This window comes from Salvelinus fontinalis, unplaced genomic scaffold (genome assembly GCF_029448725.1).
Source record: "Salvelinus fontinalis isolate EN_2023a unplaced genomic scaffold, ASM2944872v1 scaffold_0028, whole genome shotgun sequence".
In the NCBI taxonomy this organism is placed as follows: Eukaryota; Metazoa; Chordata; class Actinopteri; order Salmoniformes; family Salmonidae; genus Salvelinus; species Salvelinus fontinalis.
Window position 1 is genome coordinate 136,244 of NW_026600237.1, and position 27,233 is coordinate 163,476.

The window sequence follows — 27,233 nt, forward strand, 5'->3', positions numbered from 1 at the left end:
CTCCTCCCTCCTCTCTCCTCTCTCCTCCTCCCTCCTCCTCCCTCCTCTCCACTCCTCTCCCCTCCTCTCCTCTCCTCCCCTCTCCTCCCTCTTCTCCCCCCTCCTCTCCTCCCTCTCCCTCTCAGAGACAGATGTGGATCTGTTTGGACAGCTCTCTCTCCAGGTCTGATATCAGCGTATCAAAGTCTTTGAGACTCAGTCTGCAGGTAAACGGGGCGTCAAAATCCAGAACTAAGTCATCTACGTACTGAGTCCACTCCACCTTCTTCACCTCCCTCTCTTCCTCCTCTTCCTCACTGTCGCTCCCCGCCACCTCATCGTAGTCCGCATCTCCTCCGGACAGAAAGTCCCGCCCACACACGCTCCAGTCGCCAGCATACCGGTTACACGGCGGGCTCTCCAGTCGGCCCCGCCCACGTCGCGACACCACGCCCACTTCGTCCCCCGGTAGGTCCAGAGGCAGAGACAGGCCGCGCTGGCAGCGCCGCCGCAGGGGGTTATGGGGCATGGGGCTGGGAGGGGAAGGAGGCACGTCTGAACTGGAGGAGGGCTGGAGGAGGGCGGGAGAGTCAGGGTTGTCTGTCACTCGGTCTGTAGGAACTGAGGAGTTAGGAAGCAGAGAGAGGAAAGGTTTCAAACCCAGAGATGTTCTCAACACGTCCCACTGTTGCAAATCAAATATATTTATAGACAAGAGTATGTGGACACCCCTTCAAATTAGTGGATTCGGGATATTTCAGCCACACCCGTTGCTGACAGGTGTATAAAATCGAGCACACAGCCATGCAATCTCCATAGACAAACATTAGCAGTAGAATGGCCTTACTGAGTGACTTTCAACGTGACACCATCATTAAAAATTTTATGAGAATTTTTTATTTTTTATTTAATCTTTATTTAACTAGGCAAGTCAGTTAAGAACAAATTCTTATTTAAAATGACGACCTACCCCCGGCCAAACCCAAACCCGGACGACGCTGGGCCAATTGTGCGCCGCCCTATGGGACTCCCAATCACGGCCGGTTGTGATACAGCCTGGAATCAAACCAGGGTCTGCAGTGACGCCTCTAGCACTGAGATGCAGTGCCTTAGACCGCTGCGCCACTTGGGAGACCCCAAGAGTCAGGGTGCCACCTTTCCAACAAGTCAGTTTGTCAAATTTCTGCCCTGCTAGAGCTGCCCTGGTCAACTGTAAGTGCTGTTATAGTGAAGTGGAAACATCTAGGAGCAACAACAGCTCAGCAGCGAAGTGGTAGACCACACAACCTCACGGAACGGGACCGCTGAGTGCTGTAGTGGGTAGCGTGTAAAAAGCATCTGTCCTCGGGTTGCAACACTCACTACCGAGTTCCAAACTGACTCCCGCAGCAATGTTCCAACATCTAGTGGAAAGCCTTCCCAGAAGAGTGGAGGCTGTTATAGCAGCAATGTTCCAACATCTAGTGGAAAGCCTTCCCAGAAGAGTGGAGGCTGTTATAGCAGCAATGTTCCAACATCTAGTGGAACGCCTTCCCAGAAGAGTGGAGGCTGTTATAGCAGCAATGTTCCAACATCTAGTGGAAAGCCTTCCCAGAAGAGTGGAGGCTGTTATAGCAGCAATGTTCCAACATCTAGTGGAAAGCCTTCCCAGAAGAGTGGAGGCTGTTATTGCAGCAATGTTCCAACATCAAGTGGAAAGCCTTCCCAGAAGAGTGGAGGCTGTTATAGCAGCAATGTTCCAACATCTAGTGGAAAGCCTTCCCAGAAGAGTGGAGGCTGTTATAGCAGCAATGTTCCAACATCTAGTGGAAAGCCTTCCCAGAAGAGTGGAGGCTGTTTTAGCAGCAATGTTCCAACATCTAGTGGAAAGCCTTCCCAGAAGAGTGGAGGCTGTTATAGCAGCAATGTTCCATCATCTAGTGGAACGCCTTCCCAGAAGAGTGGAGGCTGTTATAGCAGCAATGTTCCAACATCTAGTGGAACGCCTTCCCAGAAGAGTGGAGGCTGTTATAGCAGCAGTGTTCCAGCATCTAGTGGAAAGCCTTCCCAGAAGAGTGGAGGGTGTTATAGCAGCAATGTTCCAACATCTAGTGGAAAGCCTTCCCAGAAGAGTGGAGGCTGTTATTGCAGCAATGTTCCAACATCTAGTGGAAAGCCTTCCCAGAAGAGTGGAGGCTGTTACAGCAGTAATGTTCCAACATCTAGTGGAAAGCCTTCCCAGAAGAGTGGAGGCTGTTATAGCAGCAATGTTCCAACATCTAGTGGAAAGCCTTCCCAGAAGAGTGGAGGCTGTTATAGCAGCAATGTTCCAACATCTAGTGGAAAGCCTTCCCAGAAGAGTGGAGGCTGTTATAGCAGCAATGTTCCATCATCTAGTGGAACGCCTTCCCAGAAGAGTGGAGGCTGTTATAGCAGCAATGTTCCAACATCTAGTGGAACGCCTTCCCAGAAGAGTGGAGGCTGTTATAGCAGCAATGTTCCAGCATCTAGTGGAAAGCCTTCCCAGAAGAGTGGAGGCTGTTATAGCAGCAATGTTCCAACATCTAGTGGAAAGCCTTCCCAGAAGAGTGGAGGCTGAAGAGTGGAGGCTGTTATAGCAGCAAAGGGGGGACCAACTCCATATTAATGCCCATGATTTTGGAATGAGATGTTTGACGAGCAGGTGTCCACATACTTTTGGTCATACAGTGCATTCAGAAAGTATTCAGACCCCTGGACTTTTTCCACATTTTGTTACGTTACAACCTTATTCTAAAATGGATTAAATTAATATTTTTTTCTCCTCAATCTACACACAATACCCCATAATGACAAAGCGAAAACAGATTTTTAGACATTTTTGCAACAAAAAAAATATTAAAAACTGAAATACCTTATTTCCATAAGTATTCAGACCCTTTGCTATGAGACTCGAAATTGAGCTCAGGTGCATCCTGTTTCCATTGATTAGCCTTGAGATGTTTCTACAACTTGATTGGAGTCCACCTGTGGTAAATTCAATTGATTGGACATGATTTGGAAAGGTACACACCTGTCTATATAAGGTCCCACAGTTGACAGTGAATGTCAGAGCAAAAACCAAGCCATGAGGTCGAAGGTATTGTCCATAGAGCTCCGAGACAGGATTGTGTCGAGGCACAGATCTGGGGAAGGGTACCAAAACATTTCTGCAGCATTGAAGGTCCCCAAGAACACAGTGGCCTCCATCATTCTTAAATGGAAGAAATTCAGAACCACCAAGACTCGTCCTAGAGCTGGCCACCCAGCTAAACTGAGCAATCTGGGGTGAAGGGCCTTGGTCAATGACCAAGAACCCGGTGGTCACTCTGACAGAGCTCCAGAGTTCCGCTGTGGAGATGGAAGAACCTTCCAGAAGGACAACCATCTCTGTAGCACTCCACCAATCAGGCCTTTATGGTAGAGTGGCCAGACGGAAGCCACTCCTCAATAAAAGGCACATGACAGCCCGCTTGGAGCTTGAGAGGATCTGCAGAAGAGAATGGGAGAAATTCCCCAAATACAGGTGTGCCAAGCTTGTAGCGTCATACCCAAGAAGACTCGTGGCTGTAATCGCTGCCAAAGGTGCTTCAACAAAGTACTGAGTAAAGGGTCTGAATACTTACGTAAATGTCATATTTCAGATTTTATATTGAATAAATTAGCAAAACATTCCAAAAAACTATTCTTTCTTTGTCATTATGGGATATTGTGATGTCATTATGGGGTATTGTGATGTCATTATGGGGTATTGTGATGTCATTATGTGGTATAGTGTGTAGATTGATGAGGGGAAAAAACGATTTAATAGATTTTAGAATAAGGCTGTAACGTAACAACATGTGGAAAAGGGAAGGGGTCTGAATACTTTCCAAAGGCTCTGTATAGTACAGATTCACTAGGAAACGGGAAGACTGGTTGAAATGACGTAACAAAGCTATTTATCTGGTTGCAATGAGGTCATATCCATCAGTTTGGCCCTGTTGGATATGTCGGCCCACTTTGTACCAACAGACAACTTACTGGGCCAAAGCTGCAGCAGGTAATGCAAGGCCTCGATGTGTCTCTTGAAGTCCACAGCACTGGCGATCTCCTCACTGTGAGCAAAACTCCGTCCGCCCCTTCCACAGCTCCCCCCGTGCCCGCCCTGCCCTCCCTGTCCCGGTGCAGTGGGTCGCCACGACTCCTGGGTGGGGGTCAGGAGCACCGGGCCGAAACACACCGCCAGGTTCTGACAGTTCATCCGGTTACAGTCACTGTAGGAGGCAACAAGGCTCAGATGGTCCAGGAGCAGCGAGAGGGTGGCCTGGGGAGAGGAGAGAGAAGAGGGTTAGACAGGGAAAACTGGAGGAGGGACAGGGGGGACTGGAGGAGGGACAGGGGGGACTGGAGAGAGGAGAGAGAAGAGGGTTAGACAGGGGGACTGGAGGAGGGACAGGGGGACTGGAGGAGGGACAGGGGGACTGGAGGAGGGACAGGGAGGACTGGAGAGAGGAGAGAGAAGAGGGTTAGACAGGGGGACTGGAGGAGGGACAGGGGGGACTGGAGGAGGGACAGGGGGGACTAGGTAGGGTTAGATAGAGTTAGGTAGGGTTAGATAGGGTTAGGTAGGGTTAGGTAGGGTTAGGTAGGGTTAGATAGGGTTAGATAGGGTTAGATAGGGTTAGATAGGGTTAGATAGGGTTAGGTAGGGTTAGGTAGGGTTAGATAGGGTTAGATAGGGTTAGATAGGGTTAGATAGGGTTAGGTAGGGTTAGATAGGGTTAGATAGGGTTAGATAGGGTTAGATAGGGTTAGATAGGGTTAGATAGGGTTAGATAGGGTTAGATAGGGTTAGATAGGGTTAGGTAGGGTTAGGTAGGGTTAGATAGGGTTAGATAGGGTTAGATAGGGTTAGGTAGGGTTAGGTAGGGTTAGATAGGGTTAGATAGGGTTAGGTAGGGTTAGGTAGGGTTAGATAGGGTTAGGTAGGGTTAGATAGGGTTAGATAGGGTTAGGTAGGGTTAGGTAGGGTTAGGTAGGGTTAGATAGGGTTAGATAGGGTTAGGTAGGGTTAGATAGGGTTAGGTAGGGTTAGATAGGGTTAGATAGGGTTAGGTAGGGTTAGATAGGGTTAGGTAGGGTTAGATAGGGTTAGGTAGGGTTAGGTAGGGTTAGGTAGGGTTAGATAGGGTTAGATAGGGTTAGGTAGGGTTAGATAGGGTTAGATAGGGTTAGATAGGGTTAGATAGGGTTAGGTAGGGTTAGGTAGGGTTAGGTAGGGTTAGGTAGGGTTAGATAGGGTTAGGTAGGGTTAGTTAGGGTTAGGTAGGGTTAGGTAGGGTTAGATAGGGTAGGGTTAGGTAGGGTTAGGTAGGGTTAGGTAGGGTTAGGTAGGGTTAGATAGGGTTAGGTAGGGTTAGATAGGGTTAGATAGGGTTAGATAGGGTTAGATAGGGTTAGGTAGGGTTAGATAGGGTTAGGTAGGGTTAGGTAGGGTTAGATAGGGTTAGATAGGGTTAGGTAGGGTTAGGTAGGGTTAGATAGGGTTAGATAGGGTTAGGTAGGGTTAGATAGGGTTAGATAGGGTTAGGTAGGGTTAGGTAGGGTTAGGTAGGGTTAGATAGGGTTAGGTAGGGTTAGGTAGGGTTAGGTAGGGTTAGATATGGTTAGATAGGGTTAGATAAGGTTAGATAGGGTTAGGTAGGGTTAGATAGGGTTAGGTAGGGTTAGGTAGGGTTAGGTAGGGTTAGGTAGGGGTAGTTAGAGGGTAGGTAGGGTTAGGTAGGGGTAGTTAGAGGGTAGGTAGGGTTAGGTAGGGTTAGGTAGGGTTAGATAGGGTTAGGGTAGGGTTAGATAGGGTTAGGTAGGGTTAGATAGGGTTAGTAGGGTTAGGGTAGGGTTAGGTAGGGTTGGATAGGGTTAGGTAGGGTTAGGTAGGGTTAGGTAGGGTTAGGTAGGGTTAGGTAGGGTTAGGTAGGGTTAGGTAGGGTTAGTAGGGTTAGATAGGGTTAGATAGGGTTAGGTAGGGTTAGGTAGGGTTAGATAGGGTTAGATAGGGTTAGGTAGGGTTAGTAGGGGTAGGTAGGGTTAGGTAGGGTTAGGTAGGGGTAGTTAGGGGTAGGTAGGGTTAGGTAGGGTTAGTTAGGGTTAGGTAGGGTTAGGTAGGGGTAGTTAGAGGGTAGGTAGGGTTAGGTAGGGTTAGATAGGGTTAGGTAGGGTTAGATAGGGTTAGGTAGGGTTAGGTAGGGTTAGGTAGGGTTAGGTAGGGTTAGATAGGGTTAGATAGGGTTAGGTAGGGTTAGGTAGGGTTAGGTAGGGTTAGGTAGGGTTAGATAGGGTTAGGTAGGGTTAGTTAGGGTTAGGTAGGGTTAGGTAGGGTTAGGTAGGGTTAGATAGGGTTAGATAGGGTTAGATAGGGTTAGGTAGGGTTAGATAGGGTTAGATAGGGTTAGGTAGGGTTAGGTAGGGTTAGATAGGGTTAGGTAGGGTTAGGTAGGGTTAGGTAGGGTTAGGTAGGGTTAGGTAGGGTTAGGTAGGGTTAGGTAGGGTTAGTTAGAGGGTAGGTAGGGTTAGGTAGGGTTAGTAGGGTTAGGTAGGGTTAGATAGGGTTAGGTAGGGTTAGGTAGGGTTAGATAGGGTTAGGTAGGGTTAGATAGGGTTAGGTAGGGTTAGATAGGGTTAGATAGGGTTAGATAGGGTTAGGTAGGGTTAGGTAGGGTTAGGTAGGGTTAGATAGGGTTAGGTAGGGTTAGATAGGGTTAGATAGGGTTAGGTAGGGTTAGGTAGGGTTAGGTAGGGTTAGGTAGGGTTAGATAGGGTTAGATAGGGTTAGGTAGGGTTAGATAGGGTTAGATAGGGTTAGGTAGGGTTAGGTAGGGTTAGGTAGGGTTAGATAGGGCTTTAGATAGGGTTAGATAGGGTTAGGTAGGGTTAGGTAGGGTTAGATAGGGTTAGATAGGGTTAGATAGGGTTAGGTAGGGTTAGATAGGGTTAGTTAGGGTTAGGTAGGGTTAGGTAGGGTTAGATAAGGTATGAACTCTGAACTCTTCTTACCCCTCTGAACCAAGGACTGATCACCACAATCCACAAAAGTGGAGATAAATTTGACCCCAATAACTACCGTGGGATATGCGTCAACAGTAACCTTGGGAAAATACTCTGCATTATCATTAACAGCAGACTCGTACATTTCCTCAGCAAAAACAATGTACTGAACAAATGTCAAATATTCACCCTAATTAACAAACAAACCAAAACAAAGTCTTCTCGTGCTTTGTTGATTTAAAAAAAGCTTTCGACTCATTTTTGTATAGCAGAGGGTCTGCTATACAAATTGATGGAAAGTGGTGTTGGGGGAAAAACATACAACATTAAAAAATCCATGTACACAACAATTGTGCTGTTAAAACTTCTTGTCACTACAGGGGGTGCTGTTTCAACTTCGACATTTTGCGTCTCCAAATTAAACTGCCTCGTACTCAATTCTTGCTCGTACAATATGCATATTATTATTACTATTGGATAGAAAACAATCTCTAGTTTCTAAAACCGTTTGAAATATGTCTGTGGGTGAACCAGAACTCTTTCTACAGCGAAAATCATGACAGGACATGCGAAGGTCTGAAAACTAGGCTCTGATCTCGGATCAGTTTAAAGGTCTGTATGTGCCCTATGGGTTGAAATGAACTGCACCCGCCTTCCCCTGGATGTCAGTAACCAATGAGAAGTGGAATGGAATCTCTACGTATTTCTCAGAGTTTATAAAAGGCAATGGAGTGACATGTACGTTCTTTTGGACGCTCGCCAAGGCGCAAGAGGGGACATCAGAATGGCATGTTGAATAGCTCTTGTTATCGGGCTAAGATATATCCGTCTGTGATTTCATTCGAAATAGGTGTTAGAAACATCATAACGAAGTTATTTGAAACCGATTTATATCAGTTTATGCGAGTATATTGCTATTTTCGGAATTTTCGTAGTATTGTGTTTGAGGATTTGGACATGTGTGTGCCACGTAGCTAATGTTAGCTGCTAGTTCCGAAGTTGAAGTGGACGTTTTACAACAAAGCAACGATTCTTTTGGACAAAAGGACACCTTGCACAAGATTCTGATGGAAGCTCGTCCAAAAGTAAGAGCTATTTATGATTTTATTCCGTATTTATGTGGAAAAATGTAAACGCATTTTTCGGCCATTATTGCGGCACTAGTCTGGCTGTAACGCACACTGTATGTCTAGTAACGTTAATTTTAAAAATCTAACTCAGCGGTTGCATTAATAACCAATGCATCTTTCATTAGCTGTCCAACCTGTATTTTTTTAGTCAATCTAATCGATAAATAATCGTAAACTTAGGTGCCCTTCCAAGATGGCGCCGCCCAGAATGCATGCCATGTTTTGACTGATTACATAGCATAACCACGATTTGTGATGCTAAATATGCACATTTTCGAACAAACTCTATATGCATTGTGTAATATGATGTTACAGGACTGTCATCTGAAGAATTCTGAGAAGGTTAGTGAAAAAATTAATATATTTTGGTGGTGATAACGTTATCGCGCTTTTTGCCTTGAATCAATGCTGGGGTGATGTTAGCTCATGTGGTATGCTAATATAACGATATATTGTGTTTTCGCTGTAAAACACTTAGAAAATCTGAAATATTGTCTGGATTCACAAGATGTTGGGCTTTCATTTGCTGTACGCTGTGTATTTTTCAGAAATGTTTTAAGATGAGTAATTAGGTAATACACGTTGCTCTCTGTAGTTATTCTAGTCGCTTTGGGTGAGTTTTGTGATAGTGGCTGCATTTTTCTAAAAAAACATATGCTATACCATAAATATGTTATCAGACTGTCATCTTATGAAGTTGTTTCTTGGTTAGTGGCTATATATATCTTTATTTAGTCGAATTAGTGATAGCTACTGATGGAGTAAAAAACTGGTGGAGTAAAAAAAGTGGTGTCTTTTGCTAACGTGGTTAGCTAATAGATTTACATATTGTGTCTTCCCTGTTAAACATTTTAAAAATCAGAAATGATGGCTGGATTCACAAGATGTTGGGCTTTCATTTGCTGTATGCTGTGTATTTTTCAGAAATGTTTTAGGATGAGTATTTTGGTAATTGACGTCGGTCTCTGTAATTATTCCGGCTGCTTCCAACGCTATTTCAGATTGCAGCTGCAATGTAGAACTGTGATTTATACCTGAAATATGCACATTTTTCTAAAAAAACATATGCTATACCATAAATATGTTATCAGACTGTCATCTGATGAAGTTGTTTCTTGGTTAGTGGCTATATACAGTGGGGAGAACAAGTATTTGATACACTGCCGATTTTGCAGGTTTTCCTACTTACAAAGCATGTAGAGGTCTGTCATTTTTATCATAGGTACACTTCAACTGTGAGAGACGGAATCTAAAACAAAAATCCAGAAAATCACATTGTATGATTTTTAAGTAATTAATTAGCATTTTATTGCATGACATAAGTATTTGATACATCAGAAAAGCAGAACTTAATATTTAGTACAGAAACCTTTGTTTGCAATTACAGAGATCATACGTTTCCTGTAGTTCTTCACCAGGTTTGCACACACTGCAGCAGGGATTTTGGCCCACTCCTCCATACAGACCTTCTCCAGATCCTTCAGGTTTCGGGGCTGTCGCTGGGCAATACGGACTTTCAGCTCCCTCCAAAGATTTTCTATTGGGTTCAGGTCTGGAGACTGGCTAGGCCACTCCGGGACCTTGAGATGCTTCTTACGGAGCCACTCCTTAGTTGCCCTGGCTGTGTGTTGTGGGTCGTTGTCATGCTGGAAGACCCAGCCACGACCCATCTTCAATGCTCTTACTGAGGGAAGGAGGTTGTTGGCCAAGATCTCGCGATACATGGCCCCATCCATCCTCCCCTCAATACGGTGCAGTCGTCCTGTCCCCTTTGCAGAAAAGCATCCCCAAAGAATGATGTTTCCACCTCCATGCTTCACGATTGGGATGGTGTTCTTGGGGCTGTACTCATGCTTCTTCTTCCTCCAAACACGGCGAGTGGAGTTTAGACCAAAAAGCTCTATTTTTGTCTCATCAGACCACATGACCTTCATCCATTCCTCCTCTGGATCATCCAGATGGTCATAGGCAAACTTCAGACGGGCCTGGACATGCGCTGGCTTGAGCAGGGGGACCTTGCGTGCGCTGCAGTATTTTAATCCATGACGGCGTAATGTGTTACTAATGGTTTTCTTTGAGACTGTGGTCCCAGCTCTCTTCAGGTCATTGACCAGGTCCTGCCGTGTAGTTCTGGGCTGATCCCTCACCTTCCTCATGATCATTGATGCCCCACGAGGTGAGATCTTGCATGGAGCCCCAGACCGAGGGTGATTGACCGTCATCTTGAACTTCTTCCATTTTCTAATAATTGTGCCAACAGTTGTTGCCTTCTCACCAAGCTGCTTGCCTATTGTCCTGTAGCCCATCCCAGCCTTGTGCAGGTCTACAATTTTATCCCTGATGTCCTTACACAGCTTTCTGGTCTTGGCCATTGTGGAGAGGTTGGAGTCTGTTTGATTGAGTGTGTGGACAGGTGTCTTTTATACAGGTAACGAGTTCAAACAGGTGCAGTTAATACAGGTAATGAGTGGAGAACAGGAGGGCTTCTTAAAGTAAAACTAACAGGTCTGTGAGAGCCGGAATTCTTACTGGTTGGTAGGTGATCAAATACTTATGTCATGCAATAAAATGCAAATTAATTACTTAAAAATCATACAATGTGATTTTCTGGATTTTTGTTTTAGATTCCGCCTCTCACAGTTGAAGTGTACCTATGATAAAAATTACAGACCTCTACATGCTTTGTAAGTAGGAAAACCTGCAAAATCGGCAGTGTATCAAATACTTGTTCTCCCCACTGTATATCTTTATTTAGTCGAAATTGTGATAGCTGCCCATGCAGGAAAAAAATGGTGGAGAAAAAAAAGTTGTGTCTTTTGCTATCGTGGTTAGCTAATAGATTTACATATTGTGTCTTCCCTGTAAAACATTAAAAAAATCGGAAATGATGGCTGGATTCACAAGATCTGTATCTTTCATTTGGTGTCTTGGACTTGTGATTTCATGAACATTTGATTATATGATATCCCTGTGGCTTTAGGCTAGGCTATGCTAGTCAGGTTTTTTGATGGGGGGGATCCCGGATCCGGGGTTGTGACTCGTTAGAGGTTAAAATTGGCAAAAAAACACATTTCTTCCCACAGGGCTGGGGGGTGAGACAGGGATGCAGCTTAAGCCCCACCCTCTTCAACATATATATCAACGAATTGGCGTGGGCACTAGAACAGTCTGCAGCACCCGGTCTCACCCTACTAGAATCTGAAGTCAAATGTCTACTGTTTGCTGATGATCTGGTGCTGTACCCAACCAAGGAGGGCCTACAGCAGCACCTAGATCTTCTGCACAGATTCTGTCAGACCTGGGCCCTGACAGTAAATCTCAGTAAGACCAAAATAATGGTGTTCCAAAAAGGGTCCAGTTTCCAGGACCACAAATACAAATTCTATCTAGACACCGTTGCCCTACAGCACACAGAAAACTATACTATATATACCTTGGCCTAAACATCAGCGCCACAGGTAACTTCCACAAAGCTGTGAACGATCTGAGAAACAAGGCAAGAAGAGCCTTCTATGCCATCAAAAGGAACATAAAATTAAACTTACCAACTAGGATCTGGCTGAAAATACTTGGAATCAGTCATAGAGCCCATTGTCCTTTATGGTTGTGAGGTCTGGGGTCCGCTCACCAACCAAGAACTCACAAAATGGGACAAACACCAAATTGAGATTCTGCATGCAGAATTCTGCAAAAATATCCTCTGTGTACAACGTAAAACACCAAATAATACACAAATCAAATCAAATCAAATCAAATCAAATTTTATTAGTCACATACACATGGTTAGCAGATGTTAATGCGAGTGTAGCGAAATGCTTGTGCTTCTAGTTCCGACAATGCAGTAATAACCAACAGTAATCTAACCTAACAATTCCACACTACTACCTTACACACACACACAAGTGTAAAGGGATAAAGAATATGTACATAAAGATATATGGATGAGTGGTGGTACAGAACGGCATGGCAGATGCAGTAGATGGTATAGAGTACAGTATATACATATGAGATGAGTACTGTAGGGTATGTAAACATAAAGTGGCATAGTTTAAAGTGGCTAGTGGTACATGTATTGCATAAAGATGGCAAGATGCAGTAGATGATATAGAGTACAGTATATATACATATGAGATGGGTAATGTAGGGTATGTAAACATTGTATTAAGTGGCATTGCTTAAAGTGGCTAGTGGTACATTTTTACATAATTTCCATCAATTCCCGTTTTTAAAGTGGCTGGAGTTGAGTCAGTATGTTGGCAGCGGCCGCTAAATGTTAGTGGTGGCTGTTTAACAGTCTGATGGCCTTGAGATAGAAGCTGTTTTTCAGTCTCTCGGTCCCTGCTTTGATGCACCTGTACTGACCTCGCCTTCTGGATGATAGCGGGGTGAACAGGCAGTGGCTTGGGTGGTTGTTGTCCTTGATGATCTTTATGGCCTTCCTGTGACATCGGGTGGTGTAGGTGTCCTGGAGGGCAGGTAGTTTGCCCCTGGTGATGCGTTCTGCAGACCTCACTACCCTCTGGAGAGCCTTACGGTTGTGGGCGGAGCAGTTGCCGTACCAGGCGGTGATACAGCCCGACAGGATGCTCTCGATTGTGCATCTGTAGAAGTTTGTGAGTGCTTTTGGTGACAAGCCGAATTTCTTCAGCCTCCTGAGGTTGAAGAGGCGCTGCTGCGCCTTCTTCACAACGCTGTCTGTGTGGGTGGACCAGTTCAGTTTGTCCGTGATGTGTACACCGAGGAACTTAAAACTTTCCACCTTCTCCACTACTGACCCGTCGATGTGGATAGGGGGGTGCTCCCTCTGCTGTTTCCTGAAGTCCACAATCATCTCCTTTGTTTTGTTGACGTTGAGTATGAGGTTATTTTCCTGACACCACACTCCGAGGGCCCTCACCTCCTCCCTGTAGGCCGTCTCGTCGTTGTTGGTGATCAAGCCTACCACTGTAGTGTCATCCGCAAACTTGATGATTGAGTTGGAGGCGTGCATGGCCACGCAGTCGTGGGTGAACAGGGAGTACAGGAGAGGGCTCAGAACGCACCCTTGTGGGGCCCCAGTGTTGAGGATCAGCGGGGTGGAGATGTTGTTACCTACCCTCACCACCTGGGGGCGGCCCGTCAGGAAGTCCAGGACCCAGTTGCACAGGGCGGGGTCGAGACCCAGGGTCTCGAGCTTGATGACGAGTTTGGAGGGTACTATGGTGTTAAATGCTGAGCTGTAATCGATGAACAGCATTCTCACATGGGTATTCCTCTTGTCCAGATGGGTTAGGGCAGTGTGCAGTGTGGTTGCGATTGCGTCGTCTGTGGACCTATTGGGTCGGTAAGCAAATTGGAGAGGGTCTAGGGTGTCCGGTAGGGTGGAGGTGATATGGTCCTTGACTAGTCTCTCAAAGCACTTCATGATGACGGAAGTGAGTGCTACGGGGCGGTAGTCGTTTAGCTCAGTTACCTTAGCTTTCTTGGGAACAGGAACAATGGTGGCCCTCTTGAAGCATGTGGGAACAGCAGACTGGGATAAGGATTGATTGAATATGTCCGTAAACACACCAGCCAGCTGGTCTGCGCATGCTCTGAGGACGCGGCTGGGAATGCCGTCTGGGCCTGCAGCCTTGCGAGGGTTAACACGTTTAAATGTTTTACTCACCTCGGCTGCAGTGAAGGAGAGCCCGCAGGTTTTGGTAGGGGGCCGTGTCAGTGGCACTGTATTGTCCTCAAAGCGGGCAAAAAAGTTGTTTAGCCTGTCTGGGAGCAAGACATCCTGGTCCTCGACGGGGCGGATTTTCTTTTTGTAATCCGTGATTGACTGTAGACCCTGCCACATACCTCTTGTGTCTGAGCTGTTGAATTTCGACTCGATTTTGTCTCTGTACTGAGACTTGGCCTGTTTGATTGCCTTGCGGAGAGAATAGCTACACTGTTTGTATTCGGTCATGCTTCCGGTCACCTTGCCCTGGTTAAAAGCAGTGGTTCGCGCTTTCAGTTTCACGCGAATGCTGCCGTCAATCCACGGTTTCTGGTTTGGGAATGTTTTTATCGTTGCTGTGGGTACGACATCGTCAATGCACTTCCTAATGAACTCGCTCACCGAATCAGCATATTCGTCAATATTGTTGTTGGACGCGATGCGGAACATATTCCAATCTGCGTGATCGAAGCAGTCTTGAAGCGTGGATTCAGATTGGTCGGACCAGCGTTGAACAGACCTGAGCGCGGGAGCTTGTTGTTTGAGTTTTTGTTTGTAGGCTGGAATCAACAAAATGGAGTCGTGGTCAGCTTTTCCGAAAGGGGGGCGGGGGAGGGCCTTATAAGCGTCGCGGAAATTAGTATAACAATGGTCTAGTGTTTTTCCAGCCCTGGTAGCACAATCGATATGCTGATAGAATTTAGGGAGTTTTGAAAAAAAAACGAACCCAGGCCGCGGCGGTGAGAGCCCCGAATCCTAACCACTAGACCACCAGGGAAGGAGCAGAATTAGGCCGATACCCACTAATTATCAAAATCCAGAAAAGAGAAGTTAAATTCTACAACCACCTAAAAGGAAGCAATTCCCAAACCTTCCATAACAAAGCCATCACCTACAGAGAGATGAACCTGGAGAAGAGTCCCCTAAGCAAGCTGGTCCTAGGGCTCTGTTCACAAACACAAACACACCCCACAGAGCCCCAGGACAACAGCACAATTAGACCCAACCAAATCAAGTGAAAACAAAAAGATCATTACTTGACACATTTGAAAGGATTTACAACAAAAAAACAGAGCAAACTAGAATGCTATTTGGCCCTAAACAGAGAGTACACAGTGGCAGAATACCTGACCACTGTGACTGACCCAAACTTAAGGAATTTGAGAGAGAGAATACAGAGAGACATACAGAGAGACAGACAGAGAGAGACACACAGAGAGATACAGAGAGACAGACAGAGAGACATGTACCCACCCTCTCTGGTTCAGGCAGAGAGAGAGACAGAGAGAGACAGACAGAGAGAGATACAGAGAGAGATAGAGAGACAGAGAGATACAGAGAGACAGACAGGCTGCACTTCCTAACCTCCTGCCCAATGTATGACCATATTAGAGACACATATTTCCCTCAGATTACACAGATCCACAAAGAATTTGAAAACAAATCCAATTTTGATAAACTCCCATATCTACTGGGTGAAATTCCACAGTGTGCCATCATAGCAGCAAGATGTGTGACCTGTTGCAACAAGAAAAGGGCAACCAGTGAAGAACAAACACCACTGTAAATACAACCCATATTTATGTTTACTTATTTTAACTTGTGTGCTTTAACCATTTGTACATTGCTACAACACTGTATATATATATAATATGACACTTGTAATGTCTTTATTGCTTTGAAACTTCTGTATGTGTAATGTTTACTGTTAATTTGTATTGTTTATTTCACTTTTGTATATTATCTACCTCACTTGCTTTGGCAATGTTAACACATGTTTCCCATGCCAATAAAGCCCCTTGAATTGAATTGAATTGAGATACAGAGAGAGAGAGAGAGAGATACAGAGAGAGACATGTACCCACCCTCTCTGGTTCAGGCAGAGAGAGACACAGAGAGAGACAGACAGAGAGAGATACAGAGAGAGATAGAGAGACAGAGAGATACAGAGAGACAGACAGGCAGAGAGATACAGAGAGAGAGAGAGATACAGAGAGACAGACAGAGAGAGATACAGAGAGAGAGAGATACAGAGAGAGACATGTACCCACCCTCTCTGGTTCAGGCAGGCAGGCAGGCAGGCAGGCAGACAGGCAGACAGGCAGACAGGCAGACAGGCAGACAGACAGACAGACAGACAGGTACCCACCCTCTCTGGTTCAGGCAGAAAGACAGACAGACAGACAGACAGACAGACAGACAGACAGACAGACAGACAGACAGACAGACAGACAGACAGACAGACAGGTACCCACCCTCTCTGGTTCAGGCAGAAAGACAGACAGACAGACAGACAGACAGACAGACAGACAGACAGACAGACAGACAGACAGACAGACAGACAGACAGACAGACAGGTACCCACCCTCTCTGGTTCAGGCAGACAGACAGACAGACAGACAGACAGACAGGTACCCACCCTCTCTGGTTCAGGCAGACAGACAGACAGACAGACAGACATGTACCCACCCTCTCTGGTTCAGACAGACAGACAGACAGACAGACAGACAGACAGACAGACAGACAGACAGGCAGGTACCCACCCTCTCTGGTTCAGGCAGACAGACAGACAGACAGACAGACATGTACCCACCCTCTCTGGTTCAGGCAGACAGACAGACAGACAGACAGACATGTACCCACCCTCTCTGGTTCAGACAGACAGACAGACAGACAGACAGACAGACAGACAGACAGACAGACAGACAGACAGACAGACAGGTACCCACCCTCTCTGGTTCAGGCAGACAGACAGACAGACAGACAGACAGACAGACAGACAGACAGACAGACAGACAGACAGACAGACAGACAGACAGGTACCCACCCTCTCTGGTTCAGGCAGACAGACAGACAGACAGACAGACATGTACCCACCCTCTCTGGTTCAGACAGACAGACAGACAGACAGACAGACAGACAGACAGACAGACAGACAGACAGACAGACAGACAGACAGGTACCCACCCTCTCTGGTTCAGGCAGACAGACAGACAGACAGACAGACAGACATGTACCCACCCTCTCTGGTTCAGGCAGACAGACAGACAGACAGACAGACAGACATGTACCCACCCTCTCTGGTTCAGACAGACAGACAGACAGACAGACAGACAGACAGACAGACAGACAGACAGACAGGTACCCACCCTCTCTGGTTCAGGCAGACAGACAGACAGACAGACAGACAGACAGACAGACAGACAGACAGACAGACAGACAGACAGACAGACAGACAGACAGACAGGTACCCACCCTCTCTGGTTCAGGCAGACAGACAGACAGACAGACAGACAGACAGACAGACAGACAGACAGACAGACAGGTACCCACCCTCTCTGGTTCAGGCAGACAGACAGACAGACAGACAGACAGACAGACAGACAGACAGACAGACAGACAGGTACCCACCCTCTCTGGTTCAGGCAGACAGACAGACAGACAGACAGACAGGTACCCACCCTCTCTGGTTCAGACAGACAGACAGACAGACAGGTACCCACCCTCTCTGGTTCAGGCAGAAAGACAGACAGACAGACAGACAGACAGACAGACAGACAGACAGACAGACAGGTACCCACCCTCTCTGGTTCAGGCAGAAAGACAGACAGACAGACAGACAGACAGACAGACAGACAGACAGACAGACAGACAGGTACCCACCCTCTCTGGTTCAGGCAGACAGACAGACAGACAGACAGACAGACAGGTACCCACCCTCTCTGGTTCAGACAGACAGACAGACAGACAGGTACCCACCCTCTCTGGTTCAGGCAGAAAGACAGACAGACAGACAGACAGACAGACAGGTACCCACCCTCTCTGGTTCAGGCAGACAGACAGACAGACAGACAGACAGGTACCCACCCTCTCTGGTTCAGACAGACAGACAGACAGGTACCCACCCTCTCTGGTTCAGGCAGAAAGACAGACAGACAGACAGACAGACAGACAGGTACCCACCCTCTCTGGTTCAGACAGACAGACAGACAGACAGGTACCCACCCTCTCTGGTTCAGACAGACAGGCAGACAGACAGGCAGACAGACAGACAGGTACCCACCCTCTCTGGTTCAGGCAGACAGACAGACAGACAGACAGGTACCCACCCTCTCTGGTTCAGACAGACAGACAGACAGACAGACAGGTACCCACCCTCTCTGGTTCAGGCAGACAGACAGACAGACAGACAGGTACCCACCCTCTCTGGTTCAGACAGACAGACAGACAGACAGGTACCCACCCTCTCTGGTTCAGGCAGACAGACAGACAGACAGACAGGTACCCACCCTCTCTGGTTCAGGCAGACAGTGCAGCAGGGCCACGGTGCTCTGAGAGCGTTGTACGTCTCCCTCGCTCCTGCCAGGAGAGGAGGTACCAGGGGAGGAGCGGGAAGGAGGAGGTCTCAGAGACATGGCCTCCAGAACCACCTCGTACAAGGTCCTGGTGATAAGGGAGGACGGCAGCTCACGTAGGTAGTCCTTCAGAATGCCTGAACATAAACATCACAAGGAAGGAATAAAAACAAAAGGTTTAACTACGTCCTAAACCCCTTCTGCTTCCTTTTACTAGGATCAGTTTCATTTGGTCAAATATGTTTTTTATTTTTTATTTAACCTTTATTTAACTAGGCAAGTCAGTTAAGAACAAATTCTTATTTACAATGACGGCCTACCGGGGAACAGTGGGTTAACTGCCTTGTTCAGGGGTAGAACGACAGATTTATACCTTGTCAGCTCGGGGATTCAATCCAGCAACCTTTCGATTACTGGCCCAATTCTCTAACCACTAGGCTACCTGCCTCCCCCCCTCTAACCACTAGGCTACCTGCCTCCCCCCCTCTAACCACTAGTCTACCTGCCCCTCCCCCTCTAACCACTAGGCTACCTGCCCCTCCCCCTCTAACCACTAGTCTACCTGCCCCTCCCCCTCTAACCACTAGGCTACCTGCCTCCCACCTCTAACCACTAGTCTACCTGCCCCTCCCCCTCTAACCACTAGGCTACCTGCCCCTCCCCCTCTAACCACTAGGCTACCTGCCTCCCACCTCTAACCACTAGTCTACCTGCCCCTCCCCCTCTAACCATTAGGCTACCTGCCGCCCATATCGGTAATGTTTCAGCTAAGGCATACAGGTATGGTATCAGCAGTGTCGGGGAAGCTACTCTGGAAATATAGTTCACCAACTTATCAATTACTTCACACTGGAAGAAGCTACGCTACACACAAAGCTACCTAATTACTTCACACTGGAAGAAGCTACGCTACACACAAGCTACCCTTTAAGAACTGGGAGACTAGTCAGGATTGAGGGAAAGATGAACGGAGCAAAGTACAGAGAGATCCTTGATGAAAACCTGCTCCAGAGCTCTCAGGACCTCAGACTGGGGCAAAGGTTCACCTTCCAACAGGACAACGACCGTAAGCACACAGACAAGACAACGCAGGAGTGGCTTCGGGAAAAGTCTCTGAATGTCCTTGAGTGGCCCAACCAGAGCCCGGACTTGAACCCGATCGAACATCTCTGGAGAGACCCTGAAAATAGCTGTGCAGCGACGCTCCCCGTCCAACCTGACAGAGCTTGAGAGGATCTGTAGAGAAGAATGGGAGAAACTCCCCAAATAGAGATGCCAAGCGTGTAGCGTCATACCCAAGAAGACTCAATTCTGTAATCGCTGGCAAAGGTGCTTCAACAAAGTACTGAGTAAAGGGTCTGAATACTTATGCAAATGTGATATTTCAGTTTTTGTTTTAACAACATGTTTTTACTTTGTCGTTGTGGAGTATTGTGTGTTAAGCCAGCAGCATACCACCCTGCATACCACTGTGTTAGGCAGCAGCATACCACCCTGCATACCACTGTGTTAGGCAGCAGCATACCACCCTGCATACCACTGTGTTAGGCAGCAGCATACCACCCTGCATACCACTGTGTTAGGCAGCAGCATACCACCCTGCATACCACTGTGTTAGGCAGCAGCATACCACCCTGCATACCACTGTGTTAGGCAGCAGCATACCACCCTGCATACCACTGTGTTAGGCAGCAGCATACCACCCTGCATACCACTGTGTTAGGCAGCAGCATACCACCCTGCATACCACTGTGTTAGGCAGCAGCATACCACCCTGCATACCACTGTGTTAGGCAGCAGCATACCACCCTGCATACCACTGTGTTAGCCAGCAGCATACCACCCTGCATACCACTGTGTTAGGCAGCAGCATACCACCCTGCATACCACTGTGTTAGCCAGCAGCATACCACCCTGCATACCACTGTGTTAGGCAGCAGCATACCACCCTGCATACCACTGTGTTAGGCAGCAGCATACCACCCTGCATACCACTGTGTTAGCCAGCAGCATACCACCCTGCATACCACTGTGTTAGCCAGCAGCATACCACCCTGCATACCACTGTGTTAGGCAGCAGCATACCACCCTGCATACCACTGTGTTAGGCAGCAGCATACCACCCTGCATACCACTGTGTTAGGCAGCAGCATACCACCCTGCATACCACTGTGTTAGCCAGCAGCATACCACCCTGCATACCACTGTGTTAGGCAGCAGCATACCACCCTGCATACCACTGTGTTAGGCAGCAGCATACCACCCTGCATACCACTGTGTTAGCCAGCAGCATACCACCCTGCATACCACTGCTGAGTTGCTTCTGAAGCTAAGCAGGGATGGTCCTGGTCAGTCCCTGGATGGGAGACCAGGTGCTGCTGGAAGTGGTGTTGGAGGGCCAGTAGGAGGCACTCTTTCCTCTGGTCTAAACAAAGATCCCAATGCCCCAGGGCAGTGATTGGGGACACTGCTCTGTGTAGGGTGCCGTCTTTCGGATGGGACGTTAAACGGGTGTCCTGACTCTCTGAGGTCATTAAAGATCCCATGGCACTTATCGTAAGAGTAGGGGTGTTAACCCCGGTGTCCTGGCTAAATTCCCAATCTGGCCCTCTACCATCACGGTCACCTAATAATCCCCAGTTTACAATTGGCTCATTCATCCCCCTCCTCTCCCCTGTAACTATTCCCCAGGTCGTTGCTGCAAATGAGAACGTGTTCTCAGTCAACTTACCTGGTAAAATAACGGTAAAATAAAAAAATAAAATAAAAAATTGATGAGGGGGAAAAAACAATTGAATCTATTTTAGAAAAAGGTTGTAACATCAAGGAGTCTGAATACTTTCCTAATGTACTGTCTGTTAACCAGAATGCCGCTAAGCCTTCCGAAGAACCATCAAACAGGAGTTATGTTTTAGTTCTCAGAGTAAAAAAACTCTACGGACATTATGACTAAGTTAAACTAAGTTTAATTCTTCCCAGAGGGTCGATACAGCTGCATTCAGACAAAACATGTTTCCACCAACATTAGTGTATATATACTCCAGTTTAGGCATTCCTCCTTCTCTCTAATCCTTACCTTTATGGTCCGACAGGAAGAGGAAGTGATAACTGTTCCTTCTCCCTTAAGGTGACCTGACCTCAACCCCCTTGACGCCTAATCCAAAGATCTACACCCGTATCACCTATATATACTCCAGTTTAGGCACTCCTCCTTCTCTCCACTCCTTACATCGGATCTGTGACTACGTTGATGCTGATAGAGACTGGTGTAGGGGGATAGGGGACTGACCTGTGACTACGTTGATGCTGATAGAGACTGGTGTAGGGGGATAGGGGACTGACCTGTGATGACGTTGATGCTGATAGAGACTGGTGTAGGGGGATAGGGGACTGACCTGTGATGACGTTGATGCTGATAGAGACTGGTGTAGGGGGATAGGGGACTGACCTGTGATGACGTTGATGCTGATAGAGACTGGTGTAGGGGGATAGGGGACTGACCTGTGATGACGTTGATGCTGATAGAGACTGGTGTAGGGGGATAGGGGACTGAACTGTGATGACGTTGATGCTGATAGAGACTGGTGTAGGAGGATAGGGGACTGACCTGTGATGACGTTGATGCTGATAGAGACTGGTGTAGGGGGATAGGGGACTGACCTGTGACTACGTTGATGCTGATAGAGACTGGTGTAGGGGGATAGGGGACTGACCTGTGATGACGTTGATGCTGATAGAGACTGGTGTAGGGGGATAGGGGACTGACCTGTGATGACGTTGATGCTGATAGAGACTGGTGTAGGGGGATAGGGGACTGACCTGTGATGACGTTGATGCTGATAGAGACTGGTGTAGGGGGATAGGGGACTGACCTGTGATGACGTTGATGCTGATAGAGACTGGTGTAGGGGGATAGGGGACTGACCTGTGATGACGTTGATGCTGATAGAGACTGGTGTAGGGGGATAGGGGACTGACCTGTGATGACGTTGATGCTGATAGAGACTGGTGTAGGGGGATAGGGCACTGACCTGTGACTACGTTGATGTCAGGATAGACCTCTTCATTCAGGCTGACGGCAGCACTGTCCCTCTCAAACGCATCTCTCAGTTCCTTCTTCACTGCAGCTGAACCACACAGACGGTACAGACCCACCACCTACAGACAGACAGAGAGACAGGCAGACAGACAGACAGACAGACAGACACAGACAGACAGAGACAGACAGACAGACAGACAGACAGACAGACAGACAGACAGACAGAGACAGACAGACAGACAGACAGACAGACAGACAGACAGACAGACAGGCAGGCAGACAGACAGACAGACAGACAGACAGACAGACAGACAGACAGACAGACAGACAGACAGACAGACAGACAGACAGACAGACAGACAGACAGACAGACAGACAGACAGACAGAACCATGAATGAATCATACATGAACCACAGTCCCACTACCTACAGACATGAGACAACCGAAACCATTCAGACACATCAACATTAACATGTTCCAGCTGGTTTATTTGACCTCTACAGAGTACATATCTGTTTATTTGACCTCTACAGAGTACATATCTGTTTATTTGACCTCTACAGAGACACATGTCTGTTTATTTGACCTCTACAGAGTACAACATATCTGTGGAAATTAGACCTGTTGTCCTGTGTATGAAACAGTGTAAATGAGGTGGGGGTTGTTGTCCTGTGTATGAAACAGTGTAAATGAGGTGGGGGTTGTTGTCCTGTGTATGAAACAGTGTAAATGAGGTGGAGTTGTTGTCCTGTGTATGAAACAGTGTAAATGAGGTGGGGGTTGTTGTCCTGTGTATGAAACAGTGTAAATGAGGTGGGGGATGTTGTCCTGTGTATGAAACAGTGTAAATGAGGTGGGGGTTGTTGTCCTGTGTATGAAACAGTGTGCTGTAAACTAACTAACCCTCAGTCCTCTCTTCTGGATCTCAGCCACACTCTTCTGTATGAGCAGAGGAACGGGGGCAGCAGTGTTCTCCTTGTCCACCAGGTGGCGCAGCTCCACTCCAAACACCATGGGAGGGTTGAGGTGGCAGGGTCGGGGGTCGGGGGGCTCCCACTGCTCCAGCAGGGTCAGCTTCACGTACAATAGACCCCTGGGCTCTAACTTAACGCAGATCTGCTGAGACCGAGAGGCTGGGGAAGGAGAGGGAGAGAAGAGATAGCAGAAGGAGAAGGAGAGGGACAGAAGAGACAGAAGAAGGGGAAGATGGGGACAGAAGAGATAGCAGAAGGGGAAGGAGGGGGACAGAAGAGATAGCAGAAGGGGAAGGAGAGGGAGAGAAGAGATAGCAGAAGGGGAAGGAGAGGGACAGAAGAGATAGCAGAAGGGGAAGATGGGGACAGAAGAGATAGCAGAAGGGGAAGGAGAGGGACAGAAGAGATAGCAGTAGGGGAAGGACAGGGACAGAAGAGATAGCAGAAGGGGAAGGAGAGGGACAGAAGAGATAGCAGAAGGGGAAGGAGAGGGACAGAAGAGATAGCAGACGGGGAAGGAGATGGACAGAAGAGATAGCAGAAGGGGAAGGAGAGGGACAGAAGGGGGGAATGAACAAGAGAAGGACAAATACAGTTGATTGACAGAGTGATTCCAGAAGATCAGGAACTAAGGATAGCGCAGATGCCTTCAGACAAAATAAAGTCCACTGGTATGGAAAACCCTGCTGCTGCACCCCTCACATTGCCAAGCATCAGTGAAGTGGACGGTACAATAACAACAGAGAGACATAGAACTTCCTCTACTACGTTCATATGACTTGTAAACTCTCTGGTGCTCCTTACCTTTGAACAGAGGGGGTATGGACACAGCCCCCAGACAGCAGACCCTGTTCCTGGTCGCTGCTGTGGAGTCGCTGCCCTTCGTGGTGGTCGTCTCAGCCCCGGGGTAAGGGGTGAGCACCACCAGTTTCAGCAGCCTGGCCCTCTCCAGCTCCAGGTTAAAGGTGTGGTTGAGGGGCAGAGAGCCCCCCCTGGAGGTCAGCAGGCCGGTACGGGCCCTGGTTACACCATCCACCTGATGAACACAATTGGAAAATAAGTTACACTGTTTTGGTGTTATTCTCAATGATTCTAAATACATTGTAGACGGACGGACGGACGGACAGACAGACAGACAGATAGTTTATTTAAAATCACCTGGATGGCACAGAACACCTCCTTACTGGCGTCCTGTTTAGGGGACCTCAGCAGTTTGTCCACCCCAACGAGATGCACCGTGAGCAGGCCAGAGACGCGCTGGGCGCACCGTGGCTGGTCCGACAAGCTGTAGACTCTGAACGAGCTCAGGTCAGATGTCATGGTCACTCCCTCCTGGCTGGAGTGGGGGGGTGGAAGAGGGGTGTTGTGGGCCGAGGAGGGTCCCCCTGGTACACCCTGGCCCTGTTTGGGCAGCAGCTCAGGTGAGTCTCCGTCGCTCAGGTAGCCCCCTTTACTGGCGGCAGAGGAACGTCCCCTGGAGGAGCGTCGTTGTGGTCTCGCCGGGGCCGACGTGTCCAGGTGGTACTTGCTGATCACCTCGTTGGACTGCTCCTTACGGACGTTTGGGGGCGATGTCCCCTCTCCACCTCCGTCCCCTCCTCCTCGGTCCGTCCCCTCCTTCCCGTGGCGATGGGAGCGCGAGGAGCGCAGGCTGAGTTTACGGCGGAGTTCCGGGAGTTTCTTCATCTTCATGGATAGGGATTTCCGTACCATTCCTGGGGATTTGATCCTGTCCATCATGCTGCTGGCTACGCCCCCTTTCTTCTGGGCCCCGGGGCTGTCTGAGGGGACTGACACACCCCCTCCGGAGCTGGAAACACCCCCTTCTCCACCTGCAACCCTGAAAGACTGCAGTTCCTCCTGGATCTGTTGAATTACATCTGAGATGGCATGGAGAGAGGAGGGGAGAGGAGAGAGGAGGGAGATGGAGAGAGGAGAGAGAGAGGAGGGGAATGGAGAGAGGAGGGGAGAGGAGAGAGGAGGGGAATGGAGAGAGGAGGGGAATGGAGAGAGGAGGGGAATGGAGAGAGGAGGGGAATGGAGAGAGGAGAGGAATGGAGAGAGGAGGGGAATGGAGAGAGGAGAGAGAGATGGAGAGAGGAGGGGAATGGAGAGAGGAGGGGAATGGAGAAAGGAGAGGAATGGAGAGAGGAGGGAGAGAGGAGGGAGAGGAGAGAGGGATGGAGAGAAGAGAGGGATGGAGAGAGGAGGGGAATGGAGAGAGGAGAGATGATGGAGAGAGGAGGGGAATGGAGAGAGGAGAGAGAGAGGAGGGAGAGGAGAGAGGGATGGAGAGAAGAGAGGGATGGAGAGAGGAGGGGAATGGAGAGAGGAGAGACATGGAGAGAGGAGAGAGATGGAGAGAGGAGAGAGATGTCATATAGCTACAGTAGTTATCTGTAGGTGACTACAGTACCTGTATCATATGACTCATGTGGCTACAGTAGTTATCTGTAGGTGACTACAGTACCTGTATCATATGACTCATGTGGCTACAGTAGTTATCTGTAGGTGACTACAGTACCTGTATCATATGACTCATGTGGCTACAGTAGTTATCTGTAGGTGACTACAGTACCTGTATCATATGACTCATGTGGCTACAGTAGTTATCTGTAGGTGACTACAGTACCTGTATCATATGACTCATGTGGCTACAGTAGTTATCTGTAGGTGACTACAGTACCTGTATCATATGACTCATGTGGCTACAGTAGTTATCTGTAGGTGACTACAGTACCTGTATCATATGACTCATGTGGCTACAGTAGTTATCTGTAGGTGACTACAGTACCTGTATCATATGAATCATGTGGCTACAGTAGCTTGTTCTACAGTATGTACTTACCTGGGCCGTCTCCGTCTCGGTCTCTCCTACTGCAGGCTGAGCTGTCTAATGTGATGGCTTTGGTCTGATAGGCGCTGTCCGGGCTGGAGCCACCTGAAGGGCACTGGTTCTGGGTGGCATGACGCTCTAAATGGGAGGCCCCTCTACCTCCACCGGTGCCAGGGCTCAGCACCATCCCTGCCCGCCGCTGGCTCCTAATCTGAGGATCCCTCAAGGTCTCTGACAGCCCCTCTGTCTCTCTCCTCCTCCATGGGTTCTCACTGTCTAACCTAAAACCCCCTCCACCTCCTCCTCCACCTCCTCTTCCACCACCTCCTCCTCCTCCACCCCCTCCACCTCCTCCTCCACCTCCTCCTCCTCCACCTCCTCCTCCACCTCCTCCACCTCCTCCTCCACCTCCTCCTCCTCCTCCTCCTCCTCCACCTCCTCCTCCTCCTCCACCTCCTCCACCTCCTCCTCCACCTCCTCCTCCTCCTCCTCCTCCTCCACCACCTCCACCCCCTCCTCCTCCCCCTCCTCTTAAACGTCCTAAACCTCCGATGTCACGCAGCACGTCCTCCTCCTCTGGAATAGGGTTGTACCAAATGTTTTCCCCATCTGTGCGTTGCCTCAGCTCAGGGAAGCAGGTGGGGTGGAGGCCTAGACGCGAGTAGGACTCGTCTGCAGCCTGGCTCTTTCCTGTGGACAGTACCCAGGCTCGGCTGCTCCTGTCCAGGGTCTGGAGATAGGCCCCGGACCCCGAGGACTTCACCATACAGGAGGAGACACAGATCTCAGCGTAACCTCCTATAGGGTTGGTGAGCTCTGGGACTGCGGTGTGAACAGGTGGAGGAGGCTCACTACATTGTCCCTGATGCTCCCAGTCTAAATCATCACACCTCCTCCTGTCCAGCCCGGCTTCCACTAACGTCTTCTGGCTCCAGGCCTGTTTGGAGGTTGAGACCTGGGCCTTTCCTGAGCTGCTATCCGAGTCACAAGCCCTGTAGAGCAGGCTGTGAGAGCCCTCTGTGCTGGGTGTGGAGGCCAGTTTGGTCCACTGCTGTTTCTTGGCCACTGTTATCTGGGTGTGTGAGGTGGTGGTGCTGTCCTCCGTTGGCGGGGTCGGGGGTTCGGCCTCCGCTGTCGTTACCGTTGACAACGATGAGGATGAAGAGCTTTGGATGACATCACTCTTCCCCTGGATGTCTGGAGGGAAACA

The 27,233-nt window shown here is 48.4% G+C and overlaps 1 protein-coding gene across 1 annotated transcript; it reads right to left on the reverse strand.

The window, feature by feature from the left end:
* Nucleotides 1-115: 115 nt before the first annotated feature.
* Nucleotides 116-27,233, reverse strand: LOC129842272 (rho GTPase-activating protein SYDE1-like; the record flags this gene model as incomplete). The annotated part of the gene is made up of 9 exons (XM_055910751.1): nucleotides 116-600; nucleotides 4,000-4,282; nucleotides 18,108-18,310; nucleotides 22,205-22,331; nucleotides 23,117-23,346; nucleotides 23,992-24,223; nucleotides 24,346-25,067; nucleotides 26,036-26,347; nucleotides 26,582-27,233. Coding segments are annotated over 9 exons (3,240 nt in total), but the record flags the coding sequence as incomplete, so codon positions are not given.